General features: G+C 38.9%; 1 protein-coding gene across 13 annotated transcripts in view; it reads right to left on the minus strand.

The window, feature by feature from the left end:
• The window catches only part of CIB2 (calcium and integrin binding family member 2), a 41,388-nt gene that overhangs the window by 5,504 nt on the left and 11,434 nt on the right, over window positions 1-24,450 (minus strand). For 11 of the 13 annotated variants that reach the window (XM_032122949.1, XM_032122962.1, XM_032122963.1 and 8 more), the window contains 4 exons: window positions 19,303-19,337; window positions 9,911-10,022; window positions 2,012-2,159; window positions 1,718-1,913 (listed from right to left, as the gene is read on the minus strand). In XM_032122949.1, the coding sequence (XP_031978840.1) occupies window positions 1,718-1,913; window positions 2,012-2,159; window positions 9,911-10,022; window positions 19,303-19,337 (491 nt within the window). Of the gene's footprint in view, window positions 1-1,717; window positions 1,914-2,011; window positions 2,160-9,910; window positions 10,023-18,658; window positions 18,890-19,302; window positions 22,188-24,450 lie in introns of those variants that run through there. The other 2 variants (XM_032122958.1, XM_032122960.1) reach the window with 2 other exon arrangements.

Raw genomic sequence — 24,450 nt, forward strand, 5'->3', positions numbered from 1 at the left:
CTTTTTTTCATTACACTCTCATTTTCCAATATAGCTTCAAAGACACATGTTGCTGAACCATGAGAAGCATCAGATTCTTCAGAGATTCTAATATTTTCTTTACATATATTTCCAGCTAAGAAATGGTTTTCTTTGTACTGTTATCCCCATAGAAGCTGCTGTTATATAGAAGCTGCCTGGTCAGAGGCTCTAAACCAGTATTTTGGTTAGGAGGTGGAAGGAGACCCTTTTTTGTGTCATTAGGAGCTCTTAGGCCTGAGGACTTCAGAGATGAATTCCATGACCCAGCTAAACTCCTGAACCTGAAAAGAGGGAGAAGATTTCTCTTGAAGCCAGGGATGCAAAACATCTGCCTTAAACATGCACATTGCCATCTCAGACATGAAGGAGGTTTCTTGTCACAAGCATGGATCCAAGTATGTGTGTTTAAACTGAGCAACTGGATGCTCAGTCTTCCAACCCTTGGCAGCCTCATCCTTTGATTTCGTTGGTACTTTCCACTTCCTCTTACCTAATCTATAGTACTTCACATCTCAGTTCATCCCACTTTTTACTCATCATGTTGCCCTGATGAATACCCAGATCAGTGGCTAAATCAGTGGGAAAACACTCAGTGATTTTCACTCATTTCCTCATCTTCTCAAAACATCACAAAACTGGAAAAGAAGAAAAATTGTGACAGTCATTCCACTGGCAAACATTCCTCTCTGCAACTTTCTCAGGAAATGACTGGACTGCATAGCATCCTCAGCTTGGAATTCTCAGTCAGCAGTTTGCAAGCCTCTACAACACAGCAGTAAAGTCAGTCATGGCACAGGAAACTTCTGAAATTGCAGCTTCTGCTGAATCTTCAGATCTGCCTTCAATTCTTCACATTTGATCACTGTTCTCTACTGGATTTGTAGGTGCAGCAGAGCCTTTTGATTGATTAAAGGAAACCCTACCTGACCCCAGCAGCTTCTACACAAATAGCAGTATAAAGGAAATGTTTTCTTAGCTGGAAATATCTGTAAACAAAATACTAGAATACCTACTGAGCTGAGCCTCACCATAATGATGATGTGTATCTTGTTCTAAAAGGGTTTCCATTGATACACTTGATTAGTCAAGGAACACCTGAAATGTATAAAAGACTTTCACATTAACTTTGAGCGTCTCCTTTCCAGAAGCTGATGTTTCTCAAGGTTCACAGGAATCATGGGCTCCTGGCTTTGTTGTCAAACCCTTTAACGTCTTTTCTCAGAAACTTCATTCATGAAAGAAATACTATTCTGTGTTCTGCAGGACACTTTAAAGTTCTTCAAAAAATCACTCTCACTCTCTCAGATCAAACAGATCAGTGTGTTTCCATGTATATTTGTAACATGTATACAATATTTACACACATTCCTATGCAGACAGCTGGGATCCTTGCTATGGGCTTAAGAAAAAAACGAATTTGAGCTGATAACAGATCAAAATATTTTCCTGAACCACAGCAACAGGGATGGAGGGGCAGGGAAGGTGATAACTAAAAGTCATTGAATTCTTAGTCTTAAATTAGGAGAGAACTGGAATATGCCCTATAAAAGTAAACTGAGTTAGGTAAGACGTCATCCTCTAGTCAGATCTCTAGGAAAATACTTATGTCTGACACTTCTTGTATTAGACTGCACAGTGATATCCTAGAAAAATACCTGGAAGTATGCAAGAGACTCGCTTTTTCTTAAAATAATACCTGAGAAAGTCCGGTGCCTTGGAAATCATGTTTTCAAAATCTGCAAATCCTAATTTCCCATCACCATCCATGTCAGCTTCTTCTATCACTTTCTCGCAAACCAGAGTGATTTCCTCTGCTGTCAGCTCTTCCCGGGTCAGCTTATTGAGGGTTTTTTCCAAGTCTGCTTTACAAATGAAGTTATCTGTGTTAAAATCTAAACAACAGAAGAACCAAAGATCACCAAGAGTCCTACTTGTTTTACTCCAAACACAAAAAGCACAAAAAGCACACCAGAGCACCCCCATACAGTACCATAGATCTTAAAGGCATAGATTGCTTTAAGCTCTCGGGGAGCCATTTCACTGAGCACGGAGAACATATCCACAAAGTCATTGAAGCTCAGGCTCCCCTCTCCATCTTCTGAGAAAGACTCCACAATCCTTTCTTTGAAGGGATTCTCCTGTGAAAGACATATATAGATGGGTATTTGGAAGATAAAAAAACCTGCAGACTTCCTGATAATGAATATTTAATTGCATGGTTGGCTCTTTGAAGACAACTTTTTCTTTTTTTTCCCAAAAATGCATCAAAAAATTTACATTTGTATGCTTTGGCAGGAAGTTTCAGCAGTCCTTGCTACTGCATAGTAGCACTTCTGGCCTTTTATTTTCTCTGGTACACGTCAATGTCCAACCTGTGGTTGGACTATTAAAAATCCCAGAGATTTAAATGAAATTTAATCTCCACAGGAGATGATCCTGAGATCATTTCTAGCACCCTAGAATACAACAATATTCTAAAACAACAAACGCACAAGCAAGCATAAGAAAAGCTGCTTTATTACGCCGAAAGCCAAACCAAATGTTTTTATAGTAAAAACCCAACATCTTTCTCACAGCTATGTAAAAAGCCTAACACTAATTTGTAACTGTATCTATAAAACTCTGAAAATCAATTCAATTCAGTTGAATAGGAACAGAACACAAACATCACTTGGGCTGTGAGCAGCATCTCATCAAAGCTGTGCTACAGATCTTATCTGAAGCCAAGACACTGATTAACATATTGATCCATAAATATAAGCAGCTGTTGTGGTGCATATCAAGTTCACTATTTTTAATATGCATACAGCATTTTGTTTGGCTTTAACATGAGAAGTACTGTGAAAGCTCAGAAGTTCAATCATATATCCATTTAATTTCCTTTTTTTTCCTGTAAATTTAATTACCCAACAGGTATTCATAAACCACCCAATTATTTTAAGTGAAATTTCAAAAACCAGCTGTATTTGAGAGACAAATGACCAGAAAATGTTATTTTTCAGTTTACTTGAATTCTTTCTTGATAATTCACACATAGAACAAAAGCATCTATAGAATACATTTTTGGCATAACTGTGGAGACTGAAAAAATAATGGCCAGGAGCAAGACTGTTTTAATGGACAGGTGAAGTAGGGACCACAGAACCGTAGGCTCAAATGACAGCCCATTAAAGTAGTCAATACTAAATACAAATTCTCCTGCAGGGTTTGATGACTGAAGAAATTCCATGATAGGGAACAGGCGTACAGATTTCAAAGGACAGGAGATTAATAAGTTCACTGTTCAGATGAAGACAAAACCAGGCCAGATAAAACAAAAATAGAATAGAAAAGAGGGGTTCCTGAAAATAAAAAGACAGCTGCCTCAAAAACCAGCAGGGGCACATCTCTCCAGAGCCTCAGAATGAAAAACAACACCCCAGAACCAGGCAGATGGCTGAGAGAACCTCACTGTAAAAGGATATGCAGTGATCACTCATGTCTCGTGAATGATGTGTAGGTACAGCAGGTGTGCATCTGTGGGTACTGCTCTGGTTAAAGTATCTCACTTAAATGCCTGGAAATGTGCCTGGAAATGTTTGTGGAATATACATTTACCTGTTTGTAGGATACACGTGTACCTGTTTGTGAGATACACACACAGAGACATGCAGATAAGAACAATTGGTTCTATTGTTTCAAACTGCCAGTTTAAAAATAAGCCAAAGTAAGATTCATTTAGGTTGAAATATATGAAAAGGCCCATTTTCTTCCTAAAAGCACACAGAAATGGTGTGTTATATGTTTAATATTTGAGAATGCCAAATATCAGAATGGACATCAAAACATGTTAGAAATTTATTTTTCATTTCTAAAATGCTGTATAGCTTTCTTTGGAACAAACCCGATCAGAAGGAGGTGGCATGGTAACAGCAGTAAACTGACATCTTAGAGGCAGCATTGGGTAACCAACCAGGTGCACACAGATGCAAATATCCCTATCAGCAGTGAATATCAAGCCCAGGACTTTGTGCATTAGAAAGGCAGGATCTCACTGACTCAATAAGCATATTGCAGTTGCAAAAGATGAGTTATTTATTTGGCATGTCAGAGATCTTGAAAATACAGATGAAAATTAAGAATGAATTAAATGGACCTAAGCATACTTCTTAAGTAACTCTTTGCCAAATGGATCTCTAAAACCAAAATGAAAAATAAAATCTTTCCTCATATTGATTTCTTTCCTTTAACTTTCTCATATTATGTGTCTTCAGGCAGTATATCTGTGGCTTACACAATGGAAAGTATTAGCTTACCTTCACAGATACTTTTCACATCCTTTCTGTAATTTCATTACCTCTACTCTAAAGAGCACAGATTAGGGTTCCATCATATTTAAAGGAAGAGCCATGAGGGAAGGGAGCAAAGGAGAAAATGATATTGTTCTTTCCTAGATTGCTTTCCCATAAGCACTAATTGTTGAAAAAAGAATCCTTTTAAAACTAGAAACTTACACTTGTCTTAGAAATCTTTTACTGTACTTTCATGATAAAAATGAGAGAGGAGACAGAAACAATAAAGAATTGCTGTAGATACAAAAATGCTGCTAGCAAGGATTTTCTTGCTATTTTCTAAGCCTGTGAGAGACTTTTCTCTCTCACAGAAGAGGTAGCAGAGTATGTAAACAACCAAACACCTGCAGCCTTGAAAATTCTTGTTTATGGTACAGTAGAAAAATATTTTGACAATGGATGTTTTAGGATTTTAGCCAATCACCCCAAGGGGTGGCTGATCCTTTGTCCAATTAGACTATGAAGAAAAAAGTCTATAAAAGAGTTTGTAAAATAATTAAATAAATCAATCTTGCTGCACAATTCCTGCCTGCTGGATCTTCTCTCCTCCTCCTACGGCTGTGAGACACGGTGATATACCCTAGGGTTGCAATAATAAATTGCTATAACTGAAAAACAACTCTGCTGTTTTGCAGATTGATGTTGTGCCATCCATCTTTCTAAGGAATACTTCTTTTACTCAGATAGTTGTGTTTCTGTGCATTTTTAAATCTCACACAGCATCTATTCCAACATATAGACTTATAACACCTTACAAGAAAACACAACCATTTGTTTTCTAACAAACTATTAGAGAGTTTATTCCTGAGATTGCAGCTAAATCACCTGTTATATTCCCCTGTCCTCTAGTTTCCATCCCAGACTCTAGGAAAGCACTTCAGTGGCCTTTTGCCTTATCTGTTTTGTAGCTTCAGGAAATAATTTCAAGCATCCAGTCCTATTCCCACAAGCTGACTGCATTTTGGAAATAAAAGGTTTCAAGTGAAGTTTGAAGATAGGCCAAAATAATTAGGTTGGAGATATGGAGAGTCATTACAAAATGCTACTTAATTCTCATATCCACAGAAACACAATGATGATACTCTCTTTTGTATTTGAATGTAAGTCCCCACTGACTTTAGAGAACATATCTCAAAGCACAAAGCAGTCTGTTTTGCAGACTACTGAAAGTCTGAATCCTTTTGGATGCTTTAATCAGGACTTTTTCAGCAACAGTAAAAAGCTAACCTTTCTCATATTTCAGGAGTTATTAAAAAAACCCCAAAACATTAACTGCTATTAGACAAACATTAATATAAAAATGGCTAAATTGTTCATTACCAAAGCTCCATAGGAAAGACTGGTGCTTTAGAAGGGAAGTATAATAAATCCAATAGCAAATTGTTCCTGGAGCAGATAAAAGCAAGTTTCTTTGCAGGGTTTTTTTCTTAATTTTCTTCTTCCTCAAAATCAATAACTTGGGTTTTATGTGTCTGTGATTATATTAACGTCATCAAACTTCTCTGCAGTGCCTGCAGGGTACTGTTTAAGAAACTCCTGCAGAAACTAAGGCTAAGATAGAGCTAAATTGATATGTTAATGTCTTAAGAGCAAAGACCATTTCGTTCTGTCAGAAGACAGAAGCACAAGCTCAGCAGTGACTCTTTACTGAAGTCAAAACAGCCAAATAATGAACGATTCTGGCTGTGTACAGAATTGCTTGAATATTACAGAACTTAACAGTACGTCATGGGACGATAAGGCATTGTGACAAGAACTGATTCCTAACTGTGTCAGGGAACTGCACAGACAATGCTGCAGATTCTCAGGGAGGTGCAGGTCTGGGGTTTGACAGAGAGAAAACAGCCCTCATTTATGACACCTGGAGCGCACACAGTTGAGATGCTTGGGTAAAAAGGGACTTCACAGAAGCAAGGAGAGTGGTCTGAAGGGAGTAAAACATCCCATCATAACTAGAAATAGCTAACAGAATGCAGCCAAGGATGTTAAGATGAGCTAGAGGCAAAGATTGGCCAGAGTAGGGCTGGGGCTTGGGAAGAATAGCACCCTGCTCTCTCAGGTGTCATTTCCCATTACATGGAAAGCTTTGAACCTGAAGACTCACTGAAATCACTTCTAAAACCTCATCCTATTAACACTGTAGGAAGTAGTTTTATTTTGAAGCAACTTGCATGCATTCATGTTTAACCTTACTAAAAATAGGGTGCTAACATTAGTTCTGAAATGTGCAATGGAGTCACTGTTCCCTTTGTGTCCTTCCCGTCTCCTGTCTGATTCCTGTGCCTGCTGCCCATCGCATTTCAGCAGTGGATTTATGAACTACCTCCCTCACTCCCCAGCTAATGACAAGGCCTGCGAGGATCAATGAAGTTCCTGTGTGAGCCAAAACCCAGAAAGCAACAGACTGTAAAGGGAGTGAAACAAAAATGGTTCCCCTCCAGGAGCCCTTTGCTGCCCAATTCCTGAGAGAAGGATTGCTCAGCGCTGCAATACCCACAGACAGCCCACACTCTGGGGGAAGAGGCAGACAATTTGAGATGTGGGTATGGACACCCACACACTGCTACCAGTCACAGGGGTCTCTGGCACCAGGTTATATTGCCACCTGCAGCTCTGTGGAAATGACAGGCATAATGTGACTGAAATCAGTTTTAATTTGAAAAAAATATCACTTTTGCTTTCTCACTGATCCCACACTGAACAGCCAATATCATGGCTACAGTTTTGCAATATTAATTACTGCAATCTCACAGGTGTCCAGATGCCCCAAAGTTAATTTATTAGATTGGTGCCTGTGTAACCAAGATTGTCCAAATTAGAGAACAGAGACTGCAATGAAACTGATGGACTAAAGTAGCTCTGTTAACTTCAGTGTAATGGTAGACCTAATCAACTTAAAGTACCTTTCCCTTCTTTACTTATTTATTTCTTGTCCCGACTTTCAACTTCTAAGAATCAGGAGTTAGTGAATAATTCATTACCAATTAAAGTGAATGACCATCAGCATTTTTTTTCCTTGAAACACAAAAAACCTGGCTCAAAACATTAATGCATGAGGTAAAGACCTTTCTTTATTGTAGCAGAATCTAATTTAGAAAAGTGCATTATTGATTCTATCCGTTTGTCAGAACCTGCAGTGGTATTGAGCTCAACATTGCCAGTAACTAGAAATGTAATGTGTATATGAAAAAAACCAGGTGCATTGAAATTAGCACTAATTTTATTAGAATTCAATAGACATTCAGATCATTTATTTCTATTTTAAGATGTAAATGTTGGCTTTGTCTTCACCTTGATGAAAATTTACCGAAGAAACGAAACACCATAATGATTTTTTAGGCAGTCTGGTCAAGTTGCAAAGGTTAAATATTTTCTTTTTCTTGGTATATGAGCTGGAGTTAGTACGTAGCTCATATAAAAAAAAAAATAAACTCTTTCCCCTCACCCCCATCTGCACAGGTGCACACAAGATGCTTCATGACCAAGATGGACCCCAGTTTATAACAAAGATCCCAGGCATTTTAGTATCTTTTAGTGTCAATGCTTTGAAAGAGTTACGGAATAAGACCTAGTCTCCTCTTACTGTGATTTTACTGAAAACAAGCTCAGTAGCTATTGAAAGCCCTTTTCTCTGTGAGCTCCTAGAATTCCTGAAATAAATTGAGTGGTTTGACACCAATATTTCTAAGGTTCTTCTACAGGCTTATGAGACCTGAGAGAGGATCTGTATAAAATTCAACACTAAATTTGTCCTGTTATTTTCATAAAGTCAAGTTCCATTACCCTGGAGACATCTTCTAAAGCAGTGTCAGAAAGGCTCATAGACTTGTGGTGCGAGAAGATAGATTATGATCCACTTCATGTATGGAAGTCTCTTAGGAAGTCTATCATTACCACCTAAATTTGCTAAGCTAGCAAGATATGCTCCTGTATCTCAATCTAAATATGATCCTGTATAAAATTTCTGGTTTGTACATCAGCTTAAGTACCAGACCTTCCATCTCTAAAGTTCTCATAGAATGAACTGTTCCTTAAGTGTTCAGTCCTGTATCACTGAAGCCAGAAAGACTCTGTATGATCATAATTTCTCACTTCCTTTTCTAAGCTTAGCCTTGATTTGTCACAAAGCAAATCTCTGCCATCTGGCAGTTAAACTCCGAGGAATCAAAGAACTGTGCCAAAGGATTTCATATTGTGCTATCAAGATCCCATAGATGATAATGTAAACCCTAAGGAATACCAATGCCATTAGAAAAAGCATAAACATATTTTGCTGAAGAAGCCCGTGCTTACTGTGAAAAAGAATTCTAAATTATTTCTCAGCTTCTTCAGAAACATAAGCTGTCCATAGGCATCTGCTGAATCAGAGTTTGAAGAATAACTGAAGGATAAAACTTTTCCAAGGTTTTCTATTGAATTAAATGCTTGTATGTGTTTAATGTTTCCATTTATATGAAATGCTGGTCAAGCACTTTTTAACAAACATAAATCAACAAAATGTGCTTCTTGTTCAATGAATTATGTTGTCCCAGAATCAAACACATAACAAGTGTGGTATTAAAGGAACAAGGAGTTCCGTGAACTTCAACCTGAAATCTAATTTAAATGTTTTTCATTTCATGTTGACTTAGCGTCCTCCACAACTGAATTTCTAAAGCACTGTTTCTGCTTGTAAAATATCAGATATTTGAAAAAAAAATACAACACTAAGGAAGAATGTCTAGATCATTAAAATTATGTGACCTTGTATCAATTGCAAGGTTTTTATCGCATTGTTCTTAAAAAGCTTAATAATTCTTCACGCAGCTATCAGATTGAACACATAGTTGTTTCCACATAATAGTAATTTATAGCTATCAATTGATTAGCATACATAAAAAATAGACTGTGACAAAACACAATTCAATGAACTGTTTAAAAAATAAATGCTAAAAATCCACATTTGTCCTGTTAAAACCATATTAAATTGTTGAATTGAGAATAAAAACAAATATTGTCTCAATTTTTTTTGCACTGATTGCTTTATACCTACTGCTTCTCTCATTTGCAGTTACATGGACTGTTTCTCCACTTCCTATCATGTAATGTCTCCATGAAAATGAAAACTCCTGATAATTAAGAAAAATAATATTAATTGTGCTTAGGTAGCTGAGAAAAAAGGGGAAAACCTTTACTTTTTATTAGCAATATTCTGCATGCTGCTAGCAAATTTCCTATGAACACACTGAGATAAGAACTTCGGATTTCTAACCAGTTCGTCACACAGAGATCCCTGGGGAGGACGTGGCTTCTATGGGGGATATACACAAAGGGCAACGATAGCTAAATTTAATTCTGTTTCCTATTCATTTCCTTTAACATCTACCCCAACTACCTCTGCAAGAAAGACATTCACCTAAATATTTTCCAGTTTCTGGGTTTGGTTTTGCCCTTGAACAGTAGCAGGAAGGGGAAGACCTCAGCATGCCAGAGTGCTTCTGGATATCAATCTTGGCAAAAAGTCTGGCAGACGAGCTACAGAAGTTAATATACCGTTTGTAAGCAGTCAGAAGTGATACCTTTAGCTCAGGCATGTTTATTATAAGCTGCATAGGTAGTTTAACATCTGGGTCCTTTGTATAGTCCATGGGCACAACGTTTGGTGCCATTTCATGGTATCGGCCATGCAACCTGTAAACAAGCAGAAACAAACAGCCAATAACCAATTTTAAATAACCAATTCCATTCAGACAGTAATCAGATACAAATTTGTCTTGCAGCTCTAATTGTTGTTTTCAGTGCACAAGTATGAGCCCACCAAATTCCCATCTTTTTGAAAAGAAGAGGGCTTTGATGCAGTATCCAGCATAACTGCTACCAACAGCCATGTGTTCCCTGAGGTGTGTAACTGAGCAGTGTTTCACACTATGTGTATGTAACGTTTAGGCACTGCCTAGGCATGTGCACAGAAGGCCTGAACCAAGGCATGTACTATAAAATGCAATTCTTATCATATGTGGAAGCTTAGCCTTACACCTAAATCATAAACTGCTTAGGGCAGAAAGTGGTTCCTTTGTCGTGTCCTATGTATTAACAGAGTGTATTCTGATCTCTCAGTAGGTCACATGTACTACTTGTATATATTAAAAAGATGTATTTTGTGACTTCTTTTCCTTTTAACAAAAAATCCTGCCTGCTCACTAGGCATACTAATGATTAGATATAGAGATTACCATGTTGTGACAGCAGAACATAAAGAAAGCAGTAATACAGAAAGCAATGCCTCAGCAACCCCTTCATTTTCCAGCTTTAGATGCAGCAGCCCCACAGCCAGCCCCACACTCAACTACTTCAGATTCCTGTGTGTAAATAAACTCAAAAGCTATGAGAAAATAATCTACAGGCGTCTATTTTCTCATTATTATGGTGTGCCACAAAGAACACATGAAATGAAACACAGAAACACATTTTTTCTGCATCGTAGGAAACTGATGTCTTCTCCCTGCACAGCAATATTTTGTGCCATACCGGAAACTGGATATCCACTGATCTAAGCACATTTCAGCTGCTCACCACAGCTCACCCTGACATTTCATAAATACTGTGTAATTCAAGATGCAATAGCCATTTCCCTCGCTAGCAACTGATTTCTCCATTGTAAGTAACAGCTACAAAGATGCTTCTAAATACAACAGAAAAAGCAGCTTAAAAGCATTTAAAAGAAAGCAAACCTTTCAAGTCAAATATCCATCTAAGGGCTACCTTCTTTTTTAAAATCTAGAATACTGAAATGGTGTTCTAGTCTTCAACAAAATTAAGCACTCATTATTGGCAAAACTTGATCGTTGTGGACAACACTTCGAAATTCAGGAGCTGACAATCCCTGCTTATTTTAACCACCAAGATTTGCTTCTATACTTTATCTAATATTAGATTTATCTCTCTATAACATGCAATATCAACACAAAGTACACCTGTCACTTCTTGCTGACAGAATTCACTATCTTGTCAATCTATTTATACTGAAGTTCTGCCATACCCTTCAGCAGCTGAAAGAAGGATACTGTTTCCAACTCTAGACTAGACTCCGCTAGAGTTGTCTGGGAGACAGGCACTGGACACAGAAACGTGAAGGTAATTAACTGCAGATTTGAGGGCAGCTCTCATATCCTGTTTTCCTCCCAGCTAACTCTGCCATTAATTCACCAAATAAGTCAAAGATCTGTAGATGTAAGACCTTTCCACCTGAGTGGATTTCACACTAAAGCATCCAAATGAGTCTGTAGGAAGTGGCTCTGATCTAACTCTTGCAAACTAAATTACAGCAATAAAATACATCTTTCACATGCTTTTATCTGAAAGGATCCAGCAACTCTATTTGTAATAGCCTTATCACATGGCATGATTAACATTTATGACAGTGTAAAGGGCCATAAGATTTCTCTATACCCAACATATAGTATGTTGCACTTGCTCCATCATCCTTTGAAATAAAAAAAAACTCTAACCAACTGAACAACCACAAAATACAGTAACATCTCTTCCCACTGGAAGATCGTTGTGCTGAAAGGTTCTTCAGGGACACTATGTACTGTTTTATAATAAACCGGATTGCCAATATCAAATGCTGGACTTTGTAGAAAAAATAACAGACCTGCTTCAGCCTCTTAAACGGATGCCAAGAAAACCACCCATCACAAGGAACACAGTCCTTTGTGCAGGAATTCCACCAACACTCCCATTTGGTTGAATAACTTATGTTACATTTTGGCAAGGAAACAGTGCATGTCTGATCAATTACTCTGTAAGACAATGTAAAGCTCAGTAGACATTTGGGTTATTTACACCCATAATCCTCCTGCCTGTATGCAATACCTCACTACACCTTGTAGTGTTGTGCACTATGACAAATCCTGTGAGTCAGACTCAGTTACCAGTTCCCAAATGCTGCTCTCATTACTGACTGTTCTCTCACATCTCTCAATAACATTAATTACTAACTGCAAATAGAAAAGAAACAAAGCTCTGGTAAAGGCTCTGATACTTCTCCTGTTTTTGTAGAAGCAGAAGGCTCTTCAGGTGACCTGAACATATCAGAGCTGTTGTGACTTAGAGGAAAGGCTTCTTGTCATTTTACTCAGCATGCCCTTCACAAGAAGGATATCTGAAGACAACCTAAAGCTGCTTTCTCTATCTGTTCTAGACACAGAAACATTTATTTCTTGTCAGTCCTGTCTGAACACACGCAGATTTGGAAAAGTTGCCATTATCATACAGAGACCATCATGTATATTCAGAAGCCCAAGACCAACCTTACTGTCTTTGCAGCAGTAACTACTACAGATCCTGCAGCTGTATTTCCTTTAAAAGATTCTTCTGGATGCATGCAGAAGCATTTTCCCATTCCTGGATGTGCTCTCTTTGTCAGCAGGATTCCTTATTTACTTTGCATGGAAGTAGGAAAGGAAAAATTGGCAGCGTCTTCGCCGCCACAAACGAGAGTGGGAGGGAATGTGGTGATAAATTCAATGGCAAATTTCATTTACTTATGATGCTCTGTCCCCACAGGTGCTGGTATATGTTTATGCATCATGTACAACATTCAAGGATTAAGGCTGTGATTCTGTATCACTTTAATCCAGTCTAAACCCAGACTGCTGATCTGCCCTTGCAGAAATTTGAAACCCACCAGGCACTCATGTCCCTTGTATAAGCACTAACACTTAAGAATGTGCAGTGAAGTTCGGGGATCTGATGTGTTTGAAAATATAGAAGTTTTCACAGTCAGCTCCTTGAGCTTACTGAAGCAGTTGCAACAGCAGTGGAAGAAAATGAGGGTTTAATTTTCTATTAAATTAATCAATAAAGTAAAGGCAGAACAAGACTTACCCCTGTAGAGAGCAGTAGTTTTAAAATCAACTCAGCTGCCCATCAACCAGTGAAAACAAAAAAAGCTGTGTTCAGAAAAAAAATCCTCAAAACAGTTTTCTCCCCACAGCCTACTTTTGATTGATGCTAACTTTCATTCTACCACTTTTTACATGGCAAAAAAGGTGGGTCAGAGTCTGTTCTCACTTCTCAAGGGTGAAGCATCCTGGAGTCAGCGAGGGTGACACTGTGGGTATTTGCTGGACACAGTTTGGGATGTCGCCAAACTTACAACAGAGCCTCCAGCTCTACCTGAATAGATCTGAAAAAAGATATTTCTAAGCTTACACCCTGCAGCAACCATTTAAGTTCACTATTGAGCTTTGGGAAGAAGTCAGACTGTACCCAAGGTCACCAGTGTGTGTGTTAAAACAAAACAGCTCTTCCTTGGCTTGGTGTGCATTCATCTCCACCATTAAATGTAGTGACAACACATTATATAGCTGGCTGGGCTGCCTTTTTAACAGGCACACTGCTGAAAACAAAAGATAAAAGCTTGCAATGGCTCACTGATTAGAAATAAGTAAAGGCTTTAAAGTGGCCTTTAGAAATGAATAAACATCTCCCCAGTTCTGGTTCCACAGCCAACAGTCACTTGATTTATGATGCAAGGGGAAAACATTTTTATTCAGCAATATATATCCTATTTATTCCTAAATAAAAGGGATGTATTCAAAGACTTGTACATTACAATCAAGACCACCTCAAAGAGTAAATTCTAGATTGCTCAGAATTGTTCTGCATGCTCAGAAAAGAAATAAAAAATGGCTTAACTAGAGCAGTGAAACCAGACAGTGAGTGCTGATGGACAGTCGCACTAGGGGTTCACAGCAGCTGTGGTATGATCTGACCACACACAGGACGGAATAACCTGTGCCAGCAGCAGGACCAGAAGTGCCCAGCTGCTGTTCAGCTGCAGTTCAGCTGCACTTTTGGTTATTCACCATAATCAGAGCTATAGGCTCCGGTCCAGATGCCAGAGCTGAACAGAACAGCTGGAGAAGGACTTTCTATAATACACAGAGAAGAATTCACCACTCCAGAGACAAGCAGGAAAACTGACAAGTCAACCCAAAGCCCTGGAAAGAGGCAGGTCTCAACAATCGGCCTGTCCAACCACCTGGAGACTGAGATGGCTAGAAGTAAAAGAAGCAACAACATTGAAGATGGGATTGCCTGGAATGCAGGACAGAATGCACAAATGGGAACTGATTTACAATCCTTGCTACAGAGGCTGTAGCACTGTACTGATGCAAATCAGTGAACTGCACATGCTCTCTTGTCCTGCAGTGCTTTAATGGACAGATGGGGAACAGGGCCAGACAGACCAAAATCTACAAGTCTGCCACACAGGGAGAAAAAGCTGCTATAGCTCAAAGAGAAGGAGGTTCTTTAATCTGGGCCTGAAAACCTGAGGAAGGAAGGGCCTTTGGGGCTGTCAGCAACTGATAAAGAAAGTACTTTCAGGGTCTCAGATTTATGCCATACTTGCACAAACTGTTTTTGCAAGAACAAATGTAAAATGTTGCACATGATAACTGAGGCATAAATCTCTGTACTGCACCAATTCCTTAGTGAATTATTGCTTCCAAGGATTGCAAGAGGTTAGAATAGTCTATTAGAGAAGGGGGGTCTACCATGTGAAGCAAAATGACAGGAAACATGATACAAGGAAATACAGACAGAAACTGAAACCACAACTCACTAAATCGCCACAGTTCAACAAACAGATGAAGAACAGAGAGCAATGAGAAACACAAGAAGGAAGAGTTGAAAGCTGAAGGAATTCTGTTACTGATATGCCTTGTCCCTTTTATGTTTTCCACTTAAGTTATTTTCATTGTATCAATAAAATACAATAACTGGACACAGAAATCAGATTTATAAAAAGGCAGCATAAGATGAGAAAAAGTGGATAGATGAGTCTTTTGCTAGTTTTTAGTTAGCATGTAAAATATTTATTCATCTTTGCAATTCAAAATGAAGCAGCACAAATTAATTCAAAAATAATTCAAAAGAATACTAGATAAATATCCTCCCAAATCATCTGCAGTAAAATTTAAAAGAAATTGCAATAAATGCTTTTGGCAGACAATTTATAACACATTTATTCTAAGTCTAGTCATAGTTAGGAAACCTCTGACTTTCAGTACATGTACTCTACTGTTCCCAGAATTCTGTGATGCATACTAAGTATAGATAAAAACACTTTATAATGTTTTCCCTTCCTTGAAGCAGCACTCAAAGCCCTGCTCACGGGCCTCTTTTCTGCTGGGGATTCAAAGAATCACAGAAGGACTGAGGTTGCAAGGAACTCCTGGAGATGATCTGGTCCAACCTGCTGCCCAGCAAGGGCACCTGGAGCAGGCTGCCACATGCAGATGGGTTTTGAGTATCTCCAAGGCTGGAGACTCCACAACCTCTCTGGGCAGCCTGTTCAGCGCTTGGTCACCCTCACAGTGTTTCCGTATGTTCAACCAGAACTTCCTGTGTTTCTGTCTGTACCCACCACCCCTTTTCCTGGCACAAGCATCTGTCTCCTTTGCACCCTCCTGATCTCAGCTCTCTCAGCCTTTCCTCACATGAGAGAGTCCTCAGTCCTTTATGGCCTCAGTCCTCTCAATGGCCCTTTGCCAGACCCTGGAGCAGCTCCTTATTTCTCCTGTACTGGGGAGCCCAGAACGGGACACAGTACACCAGCACTCCAGACAGATCAACGCTGGCAGGGATCCTGTCCTCTCAGAAGCCTTAGCAAAACAGGTACAATCTGACTAAAATATAATATAGGAAAAGTTTATCAAACAGAAATGCAGGAACTGCCTATAAGTCTTTTTTTTTTTTCATTCACAGAGGATGCAGAAACATTTTTAACAACAAGAATAGTAACATAATTAACAAGATCAATAGTTGCTTCAGGATATACGTACTTCGTGTATGTAGTTTCTTGCCTAAAACTCAGGAAAATTCCCAAGGGTATAGAGTTCCCCTCAACTTCATTCTTTTGGCTGGTGTTTTTTCCCACAAAGCTGACATAGGGCAAGTCCCCGTTTCTGCATACAAAACTTCAAACTCTTTAAAAGAAAAAGAGGAGCTGTGTTCTAACTCCTCCTTCCATTTATGTAGCAAGTTGCTCTACAGGCAGCTGCATCCCAAGCAGTTTGCTGCATTTGTGCCCTTATAAGGAAGCTTTGCAGACACTCGAAGGAAACCACTGCTTAATTCTCTGGCAGATTTCAGATTTAAAATCCAGCATTTGGGTGGATTAGCTACAAGGGCTCCTCTCACCTCACCTTTCATCCATCAAGAACAAGCCAAGGAACAGACAGAGAAGAGAAGGCAACAGAAGAATTAATTTTCTTCTACAAAAAGGTTCAAAGGTTTGCTGACATCCCAGCCAGTGTCCAGCTTGATCATTTAGTGCCATACTCCTCTGGCAGCTGTCTAACTAGGTTAAGTCCATTTCAAGTAATACTTTGTGCTTTTTGGCTAGGACAGATATCCAGGAACACCTGCGTTTGAATGCTTGTTTGGGTGCCAAACAGTACCAGTCTACTGAGAGAAGCAGAAACAGATGGGCTGGTGAGCCGATAAGCATTATTGCTGGAGTAAAAGCTTGTCTGCCAGAAAATCAGATTTGTAACACTGAGTAAGAGAAATAATGCCTTATAAGAGACAACCTAGCCATTTACAATCACAAGAGAGGCACGTTATACAAACAGATTCATTGCTATGACTAAAGTAGTTTTCCAACTTTTCTTCATGTCATTTTTTTCTTTTTATTCCTGTTCCTCTCTACAGGATGTTTTCCAGGATAACAAATCTTTTTTGAATGGTGATGCCCAAAACTGGACAGTCTACTCCTACTGAGGTCCCAGTACAGCTGACTGGAATTCTCCCATTTTATAAACACTGCTGACGCTAATGCATCGTAGAAATTAATTTCCCTTTTTTGCAAGAGCATTGCGGGGGTGGTGTTGTTAAAATTATGCTCACTTTGCTTAGATCACTAACCCCCAGCCCATTTTTTTTAATACATTGCATTCTGCACTTGCAAATTTTTCCTCAGTTCTTAGGACTTGAGTGTGTGAATTTCCTTTTATTCACTTTGACTCTAGTAATTTCTCTAACGTACTGAGTACTGCTGAAAAAGCTAATCTTGATCTTCATAGCATCTGCAACTCTCTTCTCCTCAATACTTCTTACCATTCTCACCAATCTTCTATGTTCAGGAGTACCTTGACCAAGAGGTCAGTGCACTTACACAAGTAGAAAAGGACTAACACAAACTGGAATATGCAAAAGCCTTTACCAAAATAAAGATATGTTGCAGCTGCTTCTTTTCTCTGGTTTACAAAAGCAGACACTCACAGGAAGATTTGCTTTTAACAAATCCACAGTGGCTGCCTCTGAACATGTATTAACTTACAGTCTGATTGTCTACCAGTGTGTTCTGGCATCTTTCCACACAGAAAAGTTGTGTCCTGAAGCTGCACACACTGGTCTCATTTCCACACTCTCCTTAAGAAAACCAGGGCATGTTTTCAAAGGCCTAACACCACCAAAGCAATCAGTAACAGCTCTAAAAATTTGTCAGCTGTCCTATGAGTATTTTAGATAATGTTTTGAGTCAGTGATAACGTAAGTATGTCTACAATAGCCAGCATTCTTGAATATGTTCTTGCCCTGGGCCCATGACTAAATGCTTGCAGCTGTGATCGGCACTTCCCAAAATTAACCATCTTTAATAAATACTTAGGAATGTGTTTAGGTTTTCTGGTGATAAACAGCTATCAAACACCAATAGTGAGCTATGGTTTCTATTTTTCTCTTTTACCAGGCACTCTTGCCTCTGGCGCAGTCTTACTTTATATTTTTTCCTAGATCCATTTTCAGCATTTTGTGAAAATTTTCTCTTCACTTTAAATTAAGAAGTTATATTATTTTCTAATAATTTGCAAATTATCCACACTCAGATTACTAATCAAAAGAATGTGTCCTCAATCCCTCTGACCACAGCCTGCATTTATGTTGACTTAAGCTGATGCTGACACTAAAGCCTTGCACAGTGTGTAAGTCAATCTAAGACCTTACTGGTAGGGAAACGCTAAGTCTTGCTCTCCTCTCCTTTCCTCATTTTCAGTTGCATTTTCTTGCTCTGGCTCTTATGCCAGCTTTGGAACTCATCTGATCCTTCAGAGAGCTGATTCAGCTTATTAAACCAGCAGAAAATAGATTTACTGTTGTTTGGGGTTTTGATGGGCTACTTTCCCTGTAGGGACAGATAAAAACACTTAGCTTATTTCACCTAATTGCAATCTCATGCTGGTTTACATCAGTTTATAGCAATTTAAATTGAAGCTGCCATATTAATCCCTTCATTCCCGTCTACACAACAGTACCTCTTCCTCACTAACGGTCATTAACAGTCATGCAAATGGATGGTGAGCCAGACAGGGCTTTCTTTTTTTCTTTTCGTAAGGTTGCTCCTTGCTGGATCATCTCACTGAACTCAGCAGCTGCACAAGAAATTCAGTTGAGCCTAAAAAAGGACTGGACGTGCACTTCTTCCATCTCACCCCTGTGAGTATCTTGCAGTGCATAAATAAGTGCCCAGCAGTACCTGGCTGCCCCTTCAATGAGACAGAGAGATTCTAAATCAGTAAGTGCTAATTAACCAGGGGGTCATAACCCATTTTATTCCTGCTCAGTAAAATTTCACCTCAGATATGTAGAAACACCTCTGGATTCTACACTGACTGTAGGACGTGCCCTCACTGGTATCACTGAGCAGAAAAGCAGCAAATCCCTTTCATACAAGTCACTGGCTCAACCCTAAAAAAGTCTATGATATTCACCTTAAGCTAATCACCACCATCAATCTCCTTATGACAATTACACATTATAAGTGTATCTTAAGTCAAATCCTACTCTCATTGGTTCCTACAGAATAACTGGCTTTATCTGGTTTCCTCACATGCCAGATAAAAAGACTTAGCCTCTTCCACATGGATCACAAATGAGAAGTTTAAAACAATTTACTTACCGAAGGATTTCCTTCCGAGTGAAGAACGTGCAATCCTGTTAAAGAAACAAAATGTGTCATTGTACTGCAGAAATATCAAAAACAATTGCAAAGAATTATTTCTCAAGCTTTTGGAAGGAAACTCAGATCTGACAGAGAAACGTTAAAGATGCCATTTGGGTGCCATCTACTTTTCACTCAGAAAGCAATATACACTATAAAATAACAGAAATATTCCAAGGACAGGCCTATCAGTGAAAAAGAAGATATTGGCAATGTGATAGTTCAGGAGGAAAAAAAAACCAGGTTGCTGAGACACTTCTCCAATGTGGAATAACCAGACCAGAAACAAAATTAAATCCAAAAAATAAGGTATATGCCAAAAGTATTCAATAAATGAATATGGAAAACTATAAACAACAAATAGATGACAAAAACCGTCTTCTAACTTGAAGTATCCCCCTACTAGAGAAAACTGGTTTAATAATAAAATTATGTGGTTATTTTTTAGTTATTAACTCTTTTTGCTAACTATCAGTTTGCACTATGGTCACTTTGGTGAAGGCCGCAAACTCCTCTATATTAGGAGCAGGGATAAACAGACAGCCCCTGCTCTGAACAGCAAAAAACTATACAGCTCTCTCTGTGCTGTCACAGAGTTAGAAATAACTTACTAAAATGCAAAGTAGAGCTTGCTGAACATGAGAGAAGAGCATACAAGCACTTGCATTCTAAATGGCTCTGTGATGTGATTGAATGTACACTGGTTTAATTCACTTCATGAACAGCTGTGTCATACTAGAATTCAAATACTTCACCAAAGAACCAGAACATGAGCAGTGGAAGAGTTTGCATTTCATGCATTTCTACATCAGTCACAAAAAAAGTAATGATTTCAGGGGCTGTGAGGAAACATAATAATCAGTCCTATCCCATTCAAAAATAATCCCCTAACCTCCACTACCTTACCTAGCATGCACTTAATGGAAATTCTGCCCTTCATCCAAGACTAGGAACACTAGTAGTAATGAAATATTTGATAATCAGTTGAGAACATATTCATCAATTTAGAGAATATGCAACTTGATCTCAGAGCCAGCTCGTGAGAGTATATATATAGGGAACAACCACCAACACAGAAAATTCTTCCTGATTATGTGATGTGATGTGGCAAGGCATTTGCCTAACAATTCAGCTCTGTAGTTTTCCCCCTTTAATGTAAAGATACTTAGAATATATCATCTTTGAAAATCAGCTTCTGACAAGATGACAATATCACACTTGGTAAGTCATACTTAAAGGGTACAAACAACTACTTTGACTCTCTCAGTCCTGCTCTTCAAACAGTGAAAAGTATTTATTTCCCAAGCTGAGACTCATTTGGGCTAAATGCCTGCTTCTTCCAAGGAGGGGAGAAGCAAAGGATCCCAGCTGGCTGAAGCAAACAGCCCGTCTCAGGTGTCCAGGAACACTATCAGTCCCACAGGGTATCAATTATTGAGCTGACTTGCTCTCCTCCATCCAAAGTGGCAGGAGCAGCAGCTCTTCCTTCAGTGGATTGTGCAGTTACAGAACCCAGGAGGAAGCACCTTGGGAGCTGCTGACATTGATGTCACATTGTCTGGAACTGCACAAAGTGACGCTGGAGCCAGGTGCTCAAGTCTTCCTTAATTCCACACAATCAACACAGTCAAACTGTCACTTAAGGATGCTTCATTTACTAAGAAAGGGCAGGTGTAATCTCGCAAATAATTGTAATGTTCTCAGCAGCAACCATGTGTCACTATACAGGCTGGGGAAAACAGCCAGCCACTTAACTAGAAGGGTGACAGGGAAGCGATACACAAATGGAGACAAAGATTAAAAAGAAAAGTTACCCTTTGCCTTGTAGAAGTCCTGCAAAATGCTATGGAAGACAAATTAGGAGGTCAAATAATTAACCATTTTTGCTGACAGTCCACACATTTTTTTATATTTTATTCTGAGTTGCTTCATGACATTGACAACACTGCTGCCTGCCTGTTTTTTAATCAACAAAATTTTTACTACTATAATCTAAACCCCAATAATATTGAAAACCTCTACAGCAGAATTAGTTGCAACTATCTGCCTGACCACTGTTACTGACAGCACTATTCCAAGCACGCCTGCCAATTGCATGGAATTGTCAGGGATGAGGGACGTCAAAAAAAAATTTAAGAGTGGTCTCACTCTTAAGAGAGATCTTAAAGCTACTCAGGGTCAAAGTACCACAAATTCATTGTGACCTGGCCTCTACTTCTGATCCAGCCAGATGATACCACTTATGAAAGGATTTACCATTAAAAAGCCTGTCTGGTGGCAAATGGCAAATGCCACAGCTCCACGTGACCTCTGATAGGGAAGTCCAGCCATCCCTCTTGCTCCTCCCACCTTCTTATTTCTGCCTTTTCCTTTATGCAGACTTCACCTTGATGAACAGAATAACTGCATCAGAGAACTCTGAAGGAAGGAACTAATGTGTTTGTAAATGAAATAATGGATGTCTTTCCAGCTTGGATCATTTCCTTTTAGTGACTTAGAATATAGTGCTGGCAGTGCTGGTACAAGAGATGAAGGTGAATCAAGTATTGATCAATGGCAGGAAAGAGGGTGCAGAACTGACTTTTTTCCCTTTTTTTTTTTTTTTTTTTTTTTTTGGAAAACACAGCCCTCATTTGGATTAAAATCATGATGGAAAAGAGGTCTAAATAACATAATTACATTTTATAGTTGCTGCAACTTCAGCAATTTAATTCCAATTTAATTAAAGACTTTTGACCAAAGAAACATGGAGGTGAATTGTCGGAAAGGAAAAAAAAGTCTGACAACTCCGGCGAGAGGAGAAATTGCAGTCCAAAACCAATGTGGTTGATAAGAGCAAACTCTGTTTATTAGCAATCCAGAGGCACTTATATAGTATACCAGCTTGTTAACTCTTAGGTGGCTTAAAACTTATCAAAGCACATTTCTACTTCTACATAATTGGACTTACATTGGCAAGCTTCTACAGTTATGTTATGATTAAAAGAATTCAGAGTTCACCTCCCCTTCTCCAGGTCTTATCTACACAGCCGTAAATCTTCAAAACTCCCTTTTTGTTCCCAGCCCTGTTTTTTTCACACAGGGATTTTCTCATGGAAAGATTTTCTCACACACAGGCCTTTTGCTTGCAGGCCTATTGCTTGTATAGTTCTTTTATTGATCCCATAATTCTATCAGTGATCCATGCCCCTGATCCTCTAACCGAATGCCAATAGTGAATCATCCAATTTTCTTCTGGCTACTTCATTCATACAGAAAATACACAACGAAGGACAGTAAATAGTAAATTAACATGTTAAATTCACTCTCTCATAAGGAAAGGTGAAGTGGGCTCTGGAATGCATTTGTCATTTATGCACACAACTTTCATTTTCCTGCAAGCCAGAGGTATCATGGAACACATTTGTTATTTTGTGGACTGTATTTGGGTTTGCTATGAACCCAAAAAGCAACTTGTCTGGTCTGTTTGGACACTAAAGCAACTGGGAGTCCCCCTAGAAAAGCACAAACTAAATACTGAACAAATAAACATTACCAGAGTTTTCATAATTCTTATTAGTTCAACAGTTCTGGCAAGAATTGATCCTGGGAATCATTGCCTTTATTTCTAGTGGGATACACAGGCCTGTGAAAGGCTTCTGCTAACAGCAGGGCCCTGGGGATTTTAGCCTGTTTAGAACAGAGGCTCTGCCTTGACAGGTCACCTATTCCAGCCCCTGAGAACATACATGCCCCTTTTCCAAGATCAACTGTCCCACTCGGTCTATCCTTGTGCCCTTAATAACCAAGTTCATTAGAAGTCCAACGTGGGATCACTGATGGCTGTTTGGAGGTAAGATACTAAAATCTGCAATTATCTACTTAACGTCTTATAGCAAAGTGAATAAAATCAAGTATACAGAAAATAAATTTCCCGTTGATTTTCATGAGATCATGACCTTGTATAATCAGACCTGATTCTCAAATTTAGCGTTTAGATAGCTTAACTGCTTCTTAAAGTACTTGGAAGAGAGAAGAGGCAGACAGCTGGTGTATTTAGGTTCCATGGGTAGCTTGGCTCATGGCTGGTATTGGGACTTTCTGCAAGTCACTCAGCATTGCTTGTAAAGCACAGTTAACGATCTCTGCTCTTAAAACTCATTTTTATAGAAGAGCAGCACGCACATGCTGTTAGTTTTATTCTTTTATTTCCTATGTCAGATGAATGAAGATTTAGGACAGAACAGACTGAAATATGGTGGTCCACCACCTTCTCCACTTGTCTGTAGGACTTTACTGCAAACTCCCAGGTTGGTTCTGCTTCACATTGATTTCTACAGTGATTAGAACAAAAATAGGGAGAGACAGAGAACTGCGCTGACAATGCTGCTGCTTAACTCACTGTAGTGTCCATACCCAGCAGGAGGTGTGGCTCCACCCTCTGCCCACACGTCAGCTCTTCTGGGGGATGGATTGCCAATTCCCGAGGGCAGCACACAGCTTATGAATGGCAGCAGAGCCCAGTGAATGGGAGGTGACCAATCACCACTTCCAGAAACAAGTATTGTGCATAAAGCGCAGCTCTGAAATAAAGCTAATTTCATGGGGGTATGCAAAACACTTCACTACAGAACAAAAACTGGAGAAATGAACAACGGAATGAAAGAATAGAAATATTCAAGTATGCTGTGAAACGGTATTTCTTAAAGCCATTAAATGCATATTTCTCTTCTAAGGCAATACATATATATTCTGCTTTATATATGTATAGTTTCATAAGGTCAGGTTTATTCTGATCCTGCAACAGCTTCATTGGAAAGTTTTATAAATAAGAAAATAATATAAATCAGTCTTACACAATCAGTGCAAATTTAAAAAAAAAGTCTCAAACAAAAGCCAGCAAACTACAGATAATGCAGACAACTGTAAACCTTATAGCTATCTGAGAGACCAGCTCTTAAAAAATATTAACTACTGGATGCTGCAGCACTTTAAAATGTAATATTTCAAGCAAATTACTTCTGAGGTTTCATTTTGAAAATCACAAATGATGTTTTGTACTGTGCCAAAGTACAAAATACGTGTAAGAGCATTTAATCAAAACACCATTAAAACATCATCCTGTGA

This window comes from Corvus moneduloides, chromosome 13, assembly GCF_009650955.1.
Source record: "Corvus moneduloides isolate bCorMon1 chromosome 13, bCorMon1.pri, whole genome shotgun sequence".
NCBI lineage: Eukaryota > Metazoa > Chordata > Aves > Passeriformes > Corvidae > Corvus > Corvus moneduloides.